The following is a 17846-nucleotide window of genomic DNA, read 5'->3' as shown; positions in this document are numbered from 1 at the left end:
CTACAGCTCCTTCCATCCCTGGCACTCTAAAAATGCTGGACTACTTACTCTGCCACCTTTGCAGTGATGAGGAAGACTTCTGTAATGAAACACTCAGAATGAGGAGTGTCTTCATTGATAGAGGATTCCCATCTCATGTTGTGGACAAGGCCCTTAATCAAGCCAGGAGTAGATCTCATATAACATCCACTCTAAAGGCTGCTTTATGCTTTACACACCCACACCGGGCATCAAGGGATGCACAGCAAAAATGATACCAGGCCTGGAGACGCATGTGCTGGGTTTTTGCTGCAGGTTGCGCAGCACAGAATTTTTTTCCAGCTATGAGGTGATATAGATGCAGCACAGTGTATCCAAAGTGGTGAATTTTGGGGACAGGCTGGTCACGTGGGTGCCATAGTGACAAATGAAAGGCTGAATATGATATCAAATTACATGAGGTACATGCAAAAAATATCTGAAATGCATCTGCTCATCATGTAGATCACCCATTCTTGAGATTATAATTGTCCTCCCATCTACTCCTTTTTTTCTTCTTAAAGCCAATAATAACAAGCACAATTCTTCTTCTACCAGTAGAGTCTCACTTCAACTGCGTGACATTGTTGGGTAAGTGACATTGACAACAAACGATTGAAACCGACTTGGAGACAGTCAATGTGCTAATCAAAAAGGCCTCAACAAGTGAGAATTTATTTTGGTCGCGGACTGCACATGTGCTTTGGATTGTGGGGACAAGATGTGAAAACAAGGATGGCCGTCTTTGTCAAGTTGAACTGAAGATGGCGCTCCTCTCTCTTAGCTAATTTCCATTTTAAATGACACAGTCCTCGATTAGTTACTGGTAGAGTTCCCAGTGAATCTGCAACATTTTTAAACCTTCTGCTAAGCCAATTAACCATTTTAAGATTCACTCGAGTAATAAACATAATATTTCTTTTGTTGCAGCACTAATGTAGAATATTTATTATTAAATAGCATCTTTGCAGGTTCAATCTTTATAGAATGCATTTATTGAGATATTGTCAGAATTTGACTGTCACATGTCATTGATTGGCAGTAGTCATCTGCCTCATAATTGCTGGTCTCCATAAATGCTGGACTAACTGTTATCTTTCAGGTAACAGGTAGATTTTTTGTTCCCTGGCTTGTATATACTCACCGATTTATTGCTGTTGTGTGTGTGTTCTTTTTGGCATTTCTGTTGATTTTGTCTATTATTATTATTTTAATGATGCACTGTCTCATTAATGATGCGGCTACTCCTACACTTTGAAGGAAAGGTGGGCCAACTCTGCCTTTTAATTGGCCAGAGAGAATGACCTGGTAGTGGTTTATTGAGCTGGCCAGGATTTACTATAAAAGTATTGCTTTTCTTCTGTATTTTCTGCATTATTCTGCTTCTGCCCCTGGACTGTTTTCTTCAGATTAGTATATTGGGAATTGTTAGATTTGGATTGCCGGTTAGGCAACTCCTTTCTGCTAATTTAAAGAATTTTTGTTATTTTTCCTACTTTGTGTCTTTTTTTTCAATAAATATTTCCATTAATAAAGATTCCTTGTTGTCTTTTTGGTTACAAGCCAGAGGTTTTACAGTTTCTCTCCCCTTGTAAGTCATTTTTGATATTTCTTTTGAGACCCACTTGTTTCTGAACTCCCTTGGCCAAAGCCTGCAAGTGGTAGTTGGGGGCTGGCTAGCTGTCTGGAGGTAAGCCGCTTCTAGGCAGGCTAGTGATGTTTCTGATTCCATGTTACAACATTGACAGCCAGTAAGTGTTTACTGTTTGAGATAATTCTCACAATGTAAGAGAGAAGTACTAGGGTTTTGTACCATGTTAGCCATTATGAATGTAGAGAAAAGCCAAGCAATGTAAGAGATGAAGCACAGATAAAAAAAAACAGAAAAAGTAAACAGAAAACTAGAAAGAAGAGACAGCTGATGCTGTTTTTTTTTTCTTTTCACACTCAGCCCTTGCTTTGCCTAATCTTTTTAATTTAATATACTGCCTCATCTTTGCTGGGGCCTGCAAGAATTATCTTGTCATTTTTGTGACTTGGTCATTGTCATTTATGCTACCTTGTGCCCCATTTCTTTCATTGCATGCCTAATTTGTTTAACTTGAGAAGATTCCACTCATTGAGTTTTTTCCTTTCAACACCAATTCTAATACTCCACTTTTTGTCTGATGCAGTTATGATTTTGTGGTATGGAGGCCTGTTTTTAGGACTTATTTCAAAATGACAAATGAAACTAGACAACATCTAAGAAGTAATTAAACTTTAAAGATGGGGGGATTCCACCTGAAACTTAACATGCACTGCTATGTGCTTTAAAATCCTCCAGATCAGTTACAAATCATTGGAAAAGAGTTCACAACGGAAAAATCCATAAATGCCTGAGCAGAATACAAGAATAGCTGAAGGTTGGTTTTTCCTGAAGAGACATATTTAGATCTACTGTACCTTGGCAGTGACTGATGACCCTTCTCCAAAGAACATTCTTCTGCAGGCAGGCCAAGTTGCCCAAAATGAGGAGGTGTCTCTTTCCTCTCGTCAATGCTACATTCATTCGCCTCTCCGAGTCTGTAAAACCAACATGGCGTGTTCTGACACAAGACAAAATGATGACTTCCTTCTCTGCTCCCTGAAAAGCATCCACTGTGGAGACCTGGACAAGTTTCACCTCTCTGTGGTTGCAGCATGTATTACTGTATATTAGGCTGCAAATCTGTAAAATGAAAAGGAAAAAAAATACCAATCTACAGCAACATCTGTGTTGTGGATTCTGAACAACCCCAGTAGTTTGATATTTTACAAAGTGTCATGGATGCGTCCAAAATTCTTATTTATTGGGAAGAGTCTAGTTGAAACACCTAAACAGGTAGAGAATTTTCCTGATTAACACAGTCCTTGACTCCGCATTTCACCCCAAAAAGTCCTCTCTCCTGATAAACAGGAAAGTCACAAGAATGAGAAAATGCAAAGAAAATAACAAACACTTACAAAAGAAGCGCAATGATCTCCTGATCTGAGCTTACTCTGCTGTGGCCTTATATAGCCAGAGGGCGGGCCCAGAAGGAGTGATCTCAGGATGGCCCCGCCTCTTGTGGCCCCACCCATAAAGCACAAGGAACATCATGACATTTTAAAGAACAGTACGCAATGATAAACTTCACAAAAAATACACAGAAATATGAAGAATAATAATTCAAAAACAACAGTCAAACACAAACATACATTGATACATAAAACATGGGGCAGAATGACAACCTACAACAGCATCAAAGGCATGTAAACAGTAAAATGTACATTCTCAGTAGAATTGTGTGTACGTCTTTGGACCCAAAAAAGCTATGCGCCTTGAGAAAATTTATAGTTTAATGTGATTTTTTTTTTTTTGCTCATATGCATTTATATTAAATCAGCACTAATATATATCAAACCTTATTCATTTGCGACTTATACAGTGTAATCACTCCAATCAGAGTCCCCTCGATCCCAGCAGCAATCAGAGTCTGAATGAGTTTAAGTGTAAACAGGGCTTCTTTAATGTTATGAAAACTTCCGTCTTTTTCTATCTGGAAGAAAAAAAAAAGTACTGTAAATAAATAACTGTTATATTACATAATAAATACACTTTACATGATTTATAATTTTCTTTAATTCAGGACATACCTAATAGGCAGTTCAGTTTTTGCAAAAACAAACAATTTTTTCATGGAAAAAAAAATTGTTAAATAGAAGATCTTCATTCATTGGAGGGTGAAACATTATCTAGATAATAATTATGCTAAATATTTACACATAAAGCAATATACAGTACATCCAGAACAAAGCAGAAACATTACTATCGTAAGACCATTAAAACACATTAGCATTTTGGCTTTAATGAATATAGTTAGCATGAGTAAGACAAAGTGCAACATAACTTTTTATATAGACATCTATGATCTAACATAATGGTTACAAAGCTGGGACAATGAAACTACATTTGTAAGCTGCATACTGATGTCAGTTTTAGCAGTCCATGGCTATAGTGCACAACTGCTCCTTGATGGGAACTAGTGATAAATCCCTTAAGTAAAAGCCAGACACAGCCTCTGTCAGAGTGGGCTGCAGCTCCGAGTCTGTGACAGACCCTCCCTCCTTCCTATACGTACTCTTTGTAATCTATTTGAATCTAGCAGGGTGAATTTTCCAAAGTATCATTACACATTTATAATTTGAGAGATTGCATTACTGACTCCTTTTAGGACAGGCCAGTCACTTTGGATGAACAGACACTGGTGTGAATGACAAGTCCTAATTCATACTTTGTTCTTCTGCCTACTCATCAGAACTTTGAACAAGACTAAATATAAAGAAATGATCTTAAACACAAAAAGAAATACAGTATGTGGTAATTTACATAGGTCATAAGGAGCTGTATAGAGAAGATAAAAATGTCTATCGACTCCAAAAGGCTTCCTTAACAAATGGGTTTTAAGTGTGTCTGATACTGCCAGGTGAGGCACCTACAAACATAACTGGATTAAGTAGGTTTCAGTAATCATACAATGGAATGAGCGCCTCATTTACATATTAAAGCTTTTTACAGTCACCAGTTGTGTCAGTGGTACTGACTTCTTAGTAGAATTGGTTCCTATCTATACACAGAGACAAAATACAGCGACATTACATGTTACTCCTACTATATATTATGTTACTACTAGCTGTGTAGGCCTGTGCTGTAAAAAGCCCTTACCCCGACTCCACCTCTCACTTCCGGGACAGACAGACACACTTCCATGCGTAGATGTTTACATATAAGATAAAATATTTATAAAAACTACTTATGAGCTACATAAAATTTTTAACATTACCACATACAGTAATCTAACTCAAATTTTCTGGGAGCAAAAGAGTATAATTATAATGAATTCAACTAGAATGTGGGGACACAGCTGAAAACTTGCTAAGGGTAATATGCTAATCAACATGCAACATTATAAGGAAAATCTATTTGTATTACACAAGATGTCTGGTTAAATGAGAATCTGGGTTAAAAGTGTAATTGCACATCTAGTCATAAAAATGCCTGTAGTAAAAGCTGGCAGACAATGTGATCACGGAAGGTCAAGTTTGTTAACTTTGTAATTACTGAACACAAATTTAGAAACTAGCACCTAGTGAAACATTGTGCAACCATATTAACAGCACAACTTGGCATGAAGTTAGCATTTGAACAGAAAGAATAATCAGCTTTCAATGTACCTGCTCTGTACCAGCGACACTGCAAAAGCAGAGAGTGGGAAGCCAATCAACCAGGGGTCTTCGGTCTGACTCTGCAATGCCATCAACGAGGGCTCCAGAATAGAAAAGCTCATTAGCTAGCTTGCTGATAGCAGGATGGCAGCGGTACTGACTTCTTAGCAGAATTGGTTCATGACCCTACACAGAGAAAACAGGGCAGTATATTCTTGACAACTATGATAGACAGACAGATGTGAAAGGCACAATATAATAGACAGACAGACAGACAGACAGACAGACAGACAGATAGATAGATAGATAGATGTGAAAGGCACTATACAATAGACAGACAGACATATATTTTTAATTATAAACTCATTCAATATAAGATAAATTAAGTTTTACTACAGTCGGAAGCCACATAATCTAACTCAGGGAGCTGAAGTGTATCACAACAGGAAGGTTGGACAGCAAGCCACATTTTAATATTTAACACGACTGTAGATAGAATAAGGCAAGATTATACTGAACAGACTAAGCAACATGCATCAAGTGGTAGCAACAAAAGAAAACAGAACTAAAACAAGAGTGAAACAATAATTAGCTTCACAGAGTGAAGAGGTGCATGTTTAACTGAAATAAAAAAAGAATTTGGTTGAATAGCCTATTACCATCAAACACATCCGATCGAAGAGGGTCTGTTCGATGCCAAATGCATGGGTGGCTTCGGAGCCCTGGATAGTGGGAGGAAGCTGCTTTGGATCACCCACAAGAACTAGTTTTTCACATCCAAACCTGAAGATAAAAATACATTCATCAATACAAACCAACTCACAAGCAACACAATCAAGAAAGACGCAGCAAATTCAAAGGCAACGAAAATAACTCTAATGACAACACGATTATACATTAAATCACTGGAATAAAAGTTTTTCTTAATTTGCTTTTTTAGAGGGCAAGAGTTTTAGGTAAAGACTGCTAATGCTACAGCAAGCTGAATTACACAGAATATAACATGCTGAAATGCTTCAAGTGGATTTGATTAAGTCATACATAGTACATGGACCCCTAATGCGCTGGTCTGGACCACGCCTGGGGGCTTAACGGTCAGTGGGTCCTTCAGAAAAACAAAATCAACAGAGTCTTGCAAGCCCAGGTAACTGACTGCATGAGGCAGCAACATGAATCACTAATCACTGCACAGTGAGTGGCACTGCTGCTCCATGGATACAGTGTACTAAGTTCAGATGCTATGTTAATTTGTTGTCTGTGTGCAGTTTGCACATTTTCCTCAAGTCAGTGTGGGTTTTCCATTCACATTACCAGACATGGAGGTTAGGTTAAATCACAACTCTAAATTGGCTCCCCCTGTGCGGGAGTTTGCTCTCCAGAAACACCTATCTGTGATGTCCTAGCATGCAGTCCATGGTGGTTTCCTGCTGTACACAGATTGCTGCAACGACAGGCTACAGCTCTCTGCAACCATTAATTAAATGAAGCATATTTGAGATATGATGTTATGTTATTTTCTGGAACAGAAGATTCTGAATGAGTTAAACCAGTTACCTGTCAATGTGTTTGAAATCAACAACTTGGGCACCTCTGATGTTTTACTCAGTTCTGTTCTTCAAACAGTAATAACATATTGTTAACAGGAAGGGCGGCAGCAGCATGCGTGCGCCAGCAGCCCCTCCACAGATGGTAGCTGAATAGGCCTGAGCAGCCTGTTCTCTCTTTAAACATTTGCTTATGTACTCAATCGTATCATTATCTTAACACAGTTGAGTAGGCCAGTCACGATCAAGAATATTTTGCTGAGAATTGTTAATTTTTATGACAGTTGTCATTTTAATTTTTTTGGCACTATAACTTAACTAGAACAAGTCCATAAACACAGTACAATAATGCACATATACCTGATGAAGAAGAGGCTATTTTTTGACATCGGACTTCATAACATAAATAAATAATTTTGGAACATAAATCCACAATGGGGTGATTGTGGGTTGAACTCTGTCACCCAGCAAACAATTTGTGGTCAAGGTGTCATAAAATTCTCTTTTCTTCATGAATCCTCAAAACTCTGGACTTCTGTCCTTCTTGGCTGCTCCACCACGTGCTCCTGCATGCACCTCTAATCATCCATCTGAGGGGTCTCCTCACACAGTCTGGTCCTCATGCTAACTTCCTGCATGTTCAGACCACCAGCTGACAAACAGGATTTCGAAACATTCCAGAGGCTGATATCAAACCAAATATTCTAGTAACATTGCTACTAAGCATGATGAAAGATGCACAAACACTTCACCTGAAAATATTGAAGGATCGGACAAGACCAAGGATTTCTTTCATATGAATAAGCCACAAACTCAACAGGGGAAGGTGTTTAACTTCTATTATGGCTTTTAAGATGAGCAGATTTGTGGCTCATGGATCAAGTAGATCAGTTGCATGGCTGGAATACACGATATTGAAAGATATTGGAGGATGATGTTTAAAGTTAAGGAAGTGTGCGTTTCAAATATGCAGCATGCAGTGTCAGATTTAGGCATAAACTAAACAAGCTACAGTTTAGGGCCTCACAAATTTTTAATTTGGCTTATTATGTGGCTTTTTATGTGTACTGTTGTTTTAAATATGTAAGAATAAAATATATTCATTTGAAAGTCATTTGTATTTTTTTCACCTTAAATACCTTACTACTTTTAACAAGGAGCCTCCAAGCTTTATATGGGATTAATGAAGTTTATTTTATCTAATCTATATTGTTTAGGGCCTCACCAAGTCTAAATTCTGCACTGGCAGCTTGCATTTTCCTGTTTGCAGGACGTCCTTCTCTTCCTTATTGTATGCTTGTGTATTCTCTTGCCCTGCACTGGAAAAAGCCATAGCAAAGCAAATGCAAAAAAAAAAAAAGGATGTAAGGCAGCTTGTGACATTTCTATGTAAAATTGTGAATTCAGATGATTATGTGAAATGATTGAGGTCAGACAAATAATTGTAATTGAGTGATTATGTAATAATCATAATGGGGCCTGCTGTTGAAAATGCTATCTTTTCAGGTAATTGTGATAATTTGTGCTAAAGTTACCTTGCAATTGGCAGCATAGAAGCAGGTTCTGTAATCTGACTGCATTCATCCAGCAGGACAACAGGAAAGAGAAGGTTATTCATACAAGGGAATGGACAAGCAGCACAAGTGGCTCCGACTACTTGCACCTGCAATGGCAGAGGTATACAGGTAGAAAATTCCAATTAGTTCAATTACTTTAGTAGGATAGTTTCACTTGTTGTTTTGAACTTATTCAATTAAATTTTATCTTATAAATCTTACTTCTATTTATTAACCTCACTTTATAATTACAAATAAAGAATGAAAAAAGTGCAAGGAAAGCACAAAATAAAATGCCAAAACATAAACAGAAAAACTTGGAAAAAAATATTCATATGTTATATACACATACTACATACAGGGCATATACAGTGGGGTGCAAAGGTTTGGGCAACCTTGTTAATAGTCATTATTTTCCTGTATAAATCGTTGGTTGTTACGATCAAAAATGTCAGTGAAATATATCATATAGGAGACACACACAGTGATATTTGAGAAGTGAAATGAAGTTTATTGGATTTACAGAAAGTGTGCAATAATTGTTCAAACAAAATCAGGCAGGTGCATAAATGTGGGCACCGTTGTCATTTTATGGATTCCAAAACTTTTTAAACTAATTATTGGAACTCAAATTGGGGGTCCATTGTAAGTTTCCCTCCTCCTTTCATTTTCTCTGAAGAGTAGCAACATGGGGGTCACAAAACAACTCTCAAATGACCTGAAGACAAAGATTGTTCACCATCATGGTTTAGGGGAAGGATACAGAAAGCTGTCCCAGAGATTGAAGCTGTCTGTTTCCACAGTTAGGAACATATTGAGGAAATGGAAGACCACAGGCTCAGTTCAAGTAAAGGCTCGAAGTGGCAGACCAAGAAAGATTTCGGATAGACAGAAGCGACGAATGGTGAGAACAGTCAGAGTCAACCCACAGACCAGCACCAAAGACCTACAACATCATCTGGCAGCAGATGGAGTCACTGGGCATCGTTCAACCATTCGGCGCACTTTACACAAGGAGATGCTGTATGCGAGAGTGATGAAGAGGAAGCACAAACGGACCCGCTTGAGGTCTGCTCAAGCACATTTGGACAAGCCAGCTTCATTTTGGAATAAGGTGCTGTGGACTGATGAAACTAAAATGGAGTTATTTGGGCATAACAAGGGGTGTTATGCATGGAGGAAAAAGAACACAGCATTCCAAGAAAAACACCTGCTACCTACAGTCAAATATGGTGGTGGTTCATCATGCTGTGGGGCTGTGTGGCCATTGCAGGGACTGGGAATCTTGTCAAAGTTGAGGGACGCATGGATTCCACTCAGTATCAGCAGATTCTGGAGACCAATGTCCAGGAATCGGTGACAAAGCTGAAGCTGCGCCGGGGCTGGATCTTTCAACAAGACAACGACCCGAAACACTGCTCAAAATCCACTAAGGCATTCATGCAGAGGAACAAGTACAACGTTCTGGAATGGCCATCTCAGTCCCCAGACCTGAATAGAATTGAAAATCTGTGGTGTGAGTTAAAGAGAGCTGTCCATGCTCGGAAGCCATCAAACCTGAATGAACTCGAGATGTTTTGTAAAGAGGAATGGTCCAAAATACCTTCAACCACAATCCAGACTCTCATTGGAACCTACAGGAAGCGTTTAGAGGCTGTCATTTCTGCAAAAGGCGGATCTACTAAATATTGATTTCATTTCTTTTTTGTGGTGCCCAAATTTATGCACCTGCCTGATTTTGTTTGAACAATTATTGCACACTTTCTGTAAATCCAATAAACTTCATTTCACTTCTCAAATCTCACTGTGTGTGTCTCCTATATGATATATTTCACTGACATTTTTTATCGTAACAACCAACGATTTATACAGGAAAATAATGACTATTAACAAGGTTGCCCAAACTTTTGCATCCCACTGTATTTCATAACCTATCTTTGCATTTTACATCTACTCAGAGTACATTAGAGGCATTCAAACTGTACTGGTCATGCTGCAAAGTTCTTTGTTCGTTTAGCCATTTTAAGAATTCAAACGATCCAGACTCACAAAGTCACTATCATAGGCACTGTAAAAATTCATGATATGGCTGACATTTGCTTCACTTTTCCAAAACGTGGTAAAATATGGTTTCTTAATTAAGTGCACATGGAGATTCTTGTAGTTTCTTAATCCACTATCATTCCAGTATTGCTCTTCCCATGCTCAGTTTACAAAACTTTAAGCAAGAGCTGTTGGACAGAATCAACCTGTGACACACACCATGCTGGCTTTAAGGAAAAATAAAGTTTTTAAAAATAAAATAAGACAACTTAGTATGGTAAGACAAGGCAAAACAAAACATTTCACCACCATGTCCCAAAAAAAAATTGATCAGAAATTTGTGAACATAGAGATTAGGAACAAACAAATGGCATTCAGTCAAATGACAAATGTGCACTGTAGAAGGACCAGAAAATGTCCACATTTGAATGCTTTTTTTGTTTATCATGGCTCTGTACTTGGCAGGATAAGAATATGAAAATGTTACTGTACTTTGTACATGTGATGATACTACTAGTACTTCAATAAATTGCAATCTAAAATTTAGCATGCACTGCTTACCTCCCTCAACAAAGCCTTGTTTCTGCCCAGCTTGTGCTGCTCAATGCTCTTTCGGACATAAATCTTCTCCACTGAGCTCAGGTTCATTTTCAAGAGTGACTGCAGTTCTCTCAGTTGCTCACTTTCACTTCCAGCATGCAGGCTAGTAAAAAAGTTAAGAATTTCTATGAACAGGCAAAAGAGGGCATGTCATTCTATATATTCATCTTCAAAAGGTGAAGAATGATAAACTGTAAATTATATTACCTGTATGGGAGAACACGTTTGGCAATTTTTCTTACGCTGCCAACTCTGATGAACTTATCAAATCCAAGATCTAAAAGACTAAAAATATTAAGAACCATGACTTTAGCTGCAATACACATAAAGTGCAGCTTATCAAATAACCAAATAAAAAAGTAAAACGTTTCAATACTAAAGGTAAAATAATAAATAGGATGGAGTAGAATAAAAAAAATATTTATAACTATTAATTAATAAACAAGAAAAACCAGGCAAGGATCCAGCTATCCAGGAACCTTAAAACTGTTGAAGACAGCGTTCAAAAAAAGTGGATTGGCAGTTTAGTGTATTAATCACGGACTTCCTTTCCAACTGCGATACAGCCTTTTCTCTACTAGTATGCACCCTTCTTATCTCCTTACCTTCCCTACCAACAACCCCCCAAGATCTCCAAAGGGTTTTCTTTACTCCTCCTCTTCTTCTTCTTCTTCTTCTCTCGGCTGCTCCCGTTAGGGGTTGCCACAATGGATCATCGGTCCGCATATGGATTTGGCAAAATTTTACACCGGATGCCCTTCCTGACATAACCCTTCCCATTTATCCGGGCTTGGGACCGGCACAAAGAAACACACTGGTTTGCGCATCCTCTGTGGCTAATGTGACAAAAACATTTTAGCTACAGGCTGACTGTAAAGGACCCCCGTGTGCAGGTGTTTTCAGGGATTCAAGTGGAAATTAGAGTGAGCTGGATCTGTTGCCGGCTTTTGGGTGATTCTTGCAACATTCAACTTTGAAGGGGCAGATGCACTCAGAAGCTCCAGACTTTTATTCTTTATAGTCACCTTGACTTAAAAGGATCACAAGAAAGAAACAGGAGAGTTTGGTCTTGTAACAAAGCAGTCCACAGATGGATTAATCGTATATGAAGTGAAAGTGGTTGTACTCCTAACAGAGCGACACTATGTACTTAACACACCATTCAGACCGGCGTAACAATTAGTCCTTTCCACAAAATTCAGAAGCGACACGCTGACTGGTAAACCCACTTCCTGTTAGTTAGCTAGCAATGGATCACATTTATTTCACCTTTCTTTTTTCATATTTGTTGTGTATTAGTTAACAGACCCATTCCATGAAACACACAAACATACAAAATTAGATGTGATTTTAAACTAACAGTTCATATTGTTATAGAAAATAAATGTCATCTCATTGCAGTTATGTTTACTTGTGTACCAACCAGGAGGAGCAGGTGCCATTGCACAGTCCAATTCCATTGAGAAAGCACCCAGTATGTGATTTTCCATCAGCATAAACTCTCTCACATATTAACTCCAAGATGAGCCTCTGCCCTTTAAAAGGAAGACTCCTACGCCAATAGGACACCAAGGTGTTCCAGCTAACAAGTCTCAGGACAGCATCGGCATTAAGACAGCGGATAAACTTTATGCACTCATCAGATATGGAGCACTGGCTACAAAAAAATATATAATTCTATAGCATACAATATAATCTGGTCCTTTGCCTCTTATCTGTTTCAATCCATTTTCCCCACTACTGTATGTTTCATCAGTTGGAAGGCTGTGAAAATCAGGGAATGTTCTTTTTATTTTGACCTTGAACACAGAGGGACACAACTGAAGCTCTTGTTTTGTGATTCCGCCATTGTTTTGGATTACCTGAAGAGAGGTTACCCATAAATAACACAAATGCGATTACTAAAATATGAGACACTAAGAAAAGACATTTACAATTAAGGTAGTACTGTGACTTCATTTACAATATTTAGAGCAGCTAACCTGAGGAGGACCCTGTCCACGGATACATTGGTAGAGGAGGAGATCAAAAGCTTCCATCGTGTTGAGTTTGGACAACCAGCTTGTTCAGTTTCAGCAAAAAGGTGAACAAGAAACAATACAATAACAGCCAGTAAAAAACTCTTTCCAGCACCAAAGACACCTAAGACAGGAAGAGAATATGTAAAAATGAATACAATAAAATGCTATTTATGAGACCACTAAGTGCATTTTACAAATTTATTCTGAATATAATGATGGATTCCTTAGATACACAACCTCACCAAACACTGCAGCACCTTATAAAGGGCTGGGAATTCAAACAATTAAATGGACAGTCCGTCACTTTTTATTCATTAGAGATGAAACAGGTCTGTATTGGAGTGTCTTATCATTTCCAGCTTCTCCTAATAAACTTACCACTCTCTGTTTCCTCAAAAAAGATAATTATTTAAGGCTAGCTGTGTAAGCCTGTGCTGTAAAAAGCCTGGGGTCCTATAAACTACTGAAATCGTCAGAAAAAAAAAAAAAACAAATATAGAGATGTCAGGTAACTGAAAGAAACTACTCTGGGCATCTCTCTCCTTGGAGGATTCGTTTTGCCGATGCAAAACAGTAAAAGGGATACTGTTTTGCCGATATTAGCAACTAAGTGACTTTGTCTTTCTTTTGAGGTCTCGTTTTGCTGATGTGATCGCCTCGCTTGTGTTATTAGCGGCTAAGTGAATTTTCTGTTTCCTCGGAGGTGGAGTCCTTACCCAGACTCCACCTCTCACTTCCGGGCCAGACAGACAGACACACACACTTCCACGTGTAAATATTTATATATAAATGAAAATAAAGTGCACAACATTAATACTCTAATAACCAATCTCAATGTACGCAGAAAATCTAGGCAATACGGCATAAACACCAATAATTTGATTACAAATACTAAAACAGACTATAGATTGAACAAAAAACACACACAGAGCGGCTCTAACAAAAATAACTTAGTTCCTGTTCCAAATACCAATAACGCACATAGTATTCATCTCTGCCCCTCCAAAACATTAAATATGGCACTATGTGATGTTAGAGCTTTAACTAACAAGACTTTTTTTTATCAACAATCTTATTAGTGATAGAAAAATTGATTTTATTGCACTACGTGAAATGTGGCTTAGCTCAGATGGCGCAGCTGTTTTAATCGAATCTGCTCCTCCGAATTACAGTTTTACTCGTGCTGACCACCAGGGAAAGAAGGGGGCGGCTTGGCAAACATTTACTCGAGCGGTTAAAATGTAAAGATGTCAGTTTTGGTAAATTCAAGTCCTTTGAGTATCTTGCCGTTATTATTCATGGAGATTCTCACGTTCTAGTATTATCTGGGTATAGACCTCCTAAATTTAACGCATCTTTCTTTGAGGAATTCTATGACCTAATGTCAATTTTAATTACAAACTATGACACACTCTTAATAGTTGGTGACTTTAATTTTCATATAGATAATCAGTATGACCTAAAAGTAAAAGAATTTATGAACCTCCTGGACTCTTTTGATTTGAGACAGCTCGCTAATCAGCCTACACATAAAGCAAGTCATATGTTAGACCTAGTAATTACTAAAGGTCTAAAAGTTGATATAAAGCAGGTCATTGATATTGGTCTATCAGACCATTTTCTTCTACTTTTTAATATAGAAATAATGATAGAAAACACTCATGAGAAGCATATTGTTAAAAAACGCTTCTTTGACTCGGCAGCAGCTTTAAAACTTACAAACATTCTAAGCAATCAGTCCGTTTATAGTGCCAACTATAATAGTGAGGATAATGTAAATAGTAAGGTGGAAAGATTTAATACTAAAGTGAGAGCTGCTGTTGACATAGTTGCACCTGAAAAGACAGTTAAAAAATCTTCTAGCATTGTTATACCATGGAAGACCAAAAGAGTGTCTGATTTAAAGAGCTGAGCGTAAATGGAGGAAGACTAAACTAACTATCCACTATGAAATATTAAAAGTTAAAATAACAGAATACAATAACAGTCTGTCTTGACAGGCGCTGATATTTCTCCAAGATTATAAATAACAATGCTAGTAATCCCAGAGTCATTTCTGCTAAACCCAGGTAGCTCAAAGGAATGCCTCCTAAGTACTTCCAGTAAAACCTGTGAGGCTATTGCTGTATTTTTCAATCAAAAAATTAATGATACTAGAAATAACATAGTATATCTCCCCAACACTAAGGAACCTCCTAAACCCCAGTACTAAATTATAAACAAATTACACTCTTTCACTAGGATAGATTTACCTGATTTACAAAAATAATTCTCAATTGAAACCCTCCACCTGCGTCCTTGACCCAATACCAACAATTTTTCAAAGAAGTATCAGGCGTGCTAATTGATAATGTTCTTGACATAGTAAATTCATTATTAGATACGGGGGTCTTCCCAGACTGTCTTAAGACTGCTGTAGTTAAACCCCTACTTAAGAAACATAATCTTGACCCCTCTGCTCTTGAAAATTTTAGACCCATCTCTAACCTGCCTTTCTTAAGTAAAATTCTAGAGAAGGCAGTCATTATGCAGTTAAATGACCACCTCAATAAACATGCTATTCTTGATAAATTTCAGTCAGGTTTCAGAACTCACAGAACTCGTTAAAGTAGTAAATGACTTGCGGGTAAATGCAGACAGAGGCCATTTATCTGTTCTCATCCTCTTAGATCTGAGTGCTGCATTTGACACCATTGATCACAATATTCTTAGAAATCGCCTTAGTCAATGGGTGGGCCTCTCTGGCAGTGTCTTAAATTGGTTTGAATCCTACCTGGCAGGGAGAAAATTTTTTGTTAGTTGTGGGAATTACAACTCAAAGACACATGATATCCATATGGTGTTCCACAAGGCTCTATCCTGGGTCCGCTGCTCTTCTCAATCTACATGCTTCCGTTAGGTCAGATTATCTCAGGGCACAACGTGAGCTACCACAGCTATGCTGATGACACACAGCTGTACTTATCAATAGCACCTGATGACCCGATTCTCTTGATTCACTAACACAATGTCTGACTGGTATTTCTGAATGGATGAATAGTAATTTTCTCAAGCTAAATAAAGAGAAAACTGAAATCTTAGTGATTGCAATAATGGATACAATGAGGCTATTAGAAATAAACTGGATACATTAGGATTAAAAGTCAAGACGGAGGTAAAAAGCTTAGGGGTAATTGTTGACTGTAATCTGAATTTTAAATCACATATCAATCAGATCACTAGGACAGCATTTTTTCACCTAAGAAACATAGCAAAAGTTAGACCTCTAATATCACTGGAAGATGCTGAGAAATTAGTTCACGCTTTGTTTTCAGTCGACTAGATTACTGTAACGCACTCCTCTTAGGACTACCCAAAAAAGACATAAATCGTTTGCAAAGAGTGCAGAATGCAGCTGCTAGAATCCTAACTAGGAAAAGAAAATCCGAGCACATTTCTCCAGTTTTGATGTCACTACACTGGTTACCTGTGTCATTCAGGATTGACTTTAAAATTCTGCTTATGGTTTATAAAGCCTTAAATAATCTCTCCCATCTTATATATATCGGAATGTCTGACACCTTATATTCCAAATCGTAACCTCAGATCCTCAAATGAGTGTCTCCTTAGAATTCCAAGAACAAAACTTAAAAGAAGTGGTGAGGCGGCCTTCTGCTGTTATGCACCTAAAATCTGGAATAGCCTGCCAATAGGAATTCGCCAGGCTAATACAGTGGAGCACTTTAAAACACTGCTGAAAACACATTACTTTAACATGGCCTTCTCATAACTTCACTGTAATTTAATCCTGATACCTGTATTTCCAATTCATTATAATAACTATTCATGGTGGCTCTAAAATCTGTACTAACCCCTACTTTCTCTTCTGTTTCTTTTTCCGGTGGCGCTCTACTCAAAGCACCATGATGTTCCAACAGTGATGGATTAAAAGCCAGAAGTCTGCATGACCATCATCATCAAGAGCGCCCGCGAGAACCCTAAATACAAAGAGGACTATTTCATTTTCATTTATGTTAGGTAGAATGCGCAGAGGGGACTGGGTGGTCTCATGGCCTGGAACCCCTGCAGATTTTATTTTTTTCTCCAGCCATCTGGAGTTTTTTGTTTTTCTGTCCTCCTGGCCATCGGACCTTGCTCTTTTTCTATTTTAACTAATGTTGTCTTATTTTAATTTCTTATTTTGTCTTTTTATTTTTCTTCATTATGTAAAGCACTTTGAGCTACTTTTTTTGTATGAAAATGTGCTATATAAATAAATGTTGTTATTATAAGAAAGCATGGATTTCACACATTTCAGGTATCTATTTATTAAACCATGACAGTTAATGCAGCAAATAAAAGACCAACTGACTCTGTTATAACAATGCAATCCTTACTCTCTAAAGCCCAGTCTGGCAACAGTCACTTTATGTATAAGGCATTATTACAATGGATATAATAAAAACATGAAATGACATCCTCAAAGCAAACCATTTATAAAGCTATGCATCTTTATTACTCTAGTCATATACAGTAAATTGATCTCTTTATCAATTTATCCACGGTAGGCACTATACTGAATAAGACCAAAGGGCTCCACTGTAACCTTACTGTCAATACACCCCAAAATACTAATCATCCAAGTAAACTTATTCATAACGCATTATTAAAATGGACAAAATAACAACATGAATATGTATATATAATCTAATAGATAAAGCAGCTATGTCACAAGGGTGCCCCATCTTAGCTCCAGCCCATGAAACCTACCCTTCTTAACACCCTCCAGACCAGGCATCGAGATGCCAGACTCCTGTTAGGGTCTACTTTCTGCAGTCTTCCTCAACTACAGTGACTTG

The 17846-nt window shown here is 37.8% G+C and overlaps 1 protein-coding gene across 1 annotated transcript in view; it reads right to left on the bottom strand.

Moving 5' to 3' along the window:
* Positions 1–17846, bottom strand: part of LOC120532098 (protein ZGRF1-like) — a 64693-nt gene that overhangs the window by 7774 nt on the left and 39073 nt on the right. Inside the window, exons 19-26 of the mRNA XM_039757999.1 lie at positions 12970–13129; positions 11195–11272; positions 10949–11090; positions 8324–8451; positions 5904–6027; positions 5254–5430; positions 3444–3578; positions 2464–2728 (exon numbers count right to left, since the gene is read on the bottom strand). Coding sequence (XP_039613933.1) covers positions 2464–2728; positions 3444–3578; positions 5254–5430; positions 5904–6027; positions 8324–8451; positions 10949–11090; positions 11195–11272; positions 12970–13129 — 1209 coding nt within the window. The remainder of the gene's footprint in view (positions 1–2463; positions 2729–3443; positions 3579–5253; positions 5431–5903; positions 6028–8323; positions 8452–10948; positions 11091–11194; positions 11273–12969; positions 13130–17846) is intronic.

This window comes from Polypterus senegalus, chromosome 7 (genome assembly GCF_016835505.1).
Source record: "Polypterus senegalus isolate Bchr_013 chromosome 7, ASM1683550v1, whole genome shotgun sequence".
NCBI lineage: Eukaryota > Metazoa > Chordata > Cladistia > Polypteriformes > Polypteridae > Polypterus > Polypterus senegalus.
This window is presented reverse-complemented; position numbering and strand designations above follow the sequence as displayed.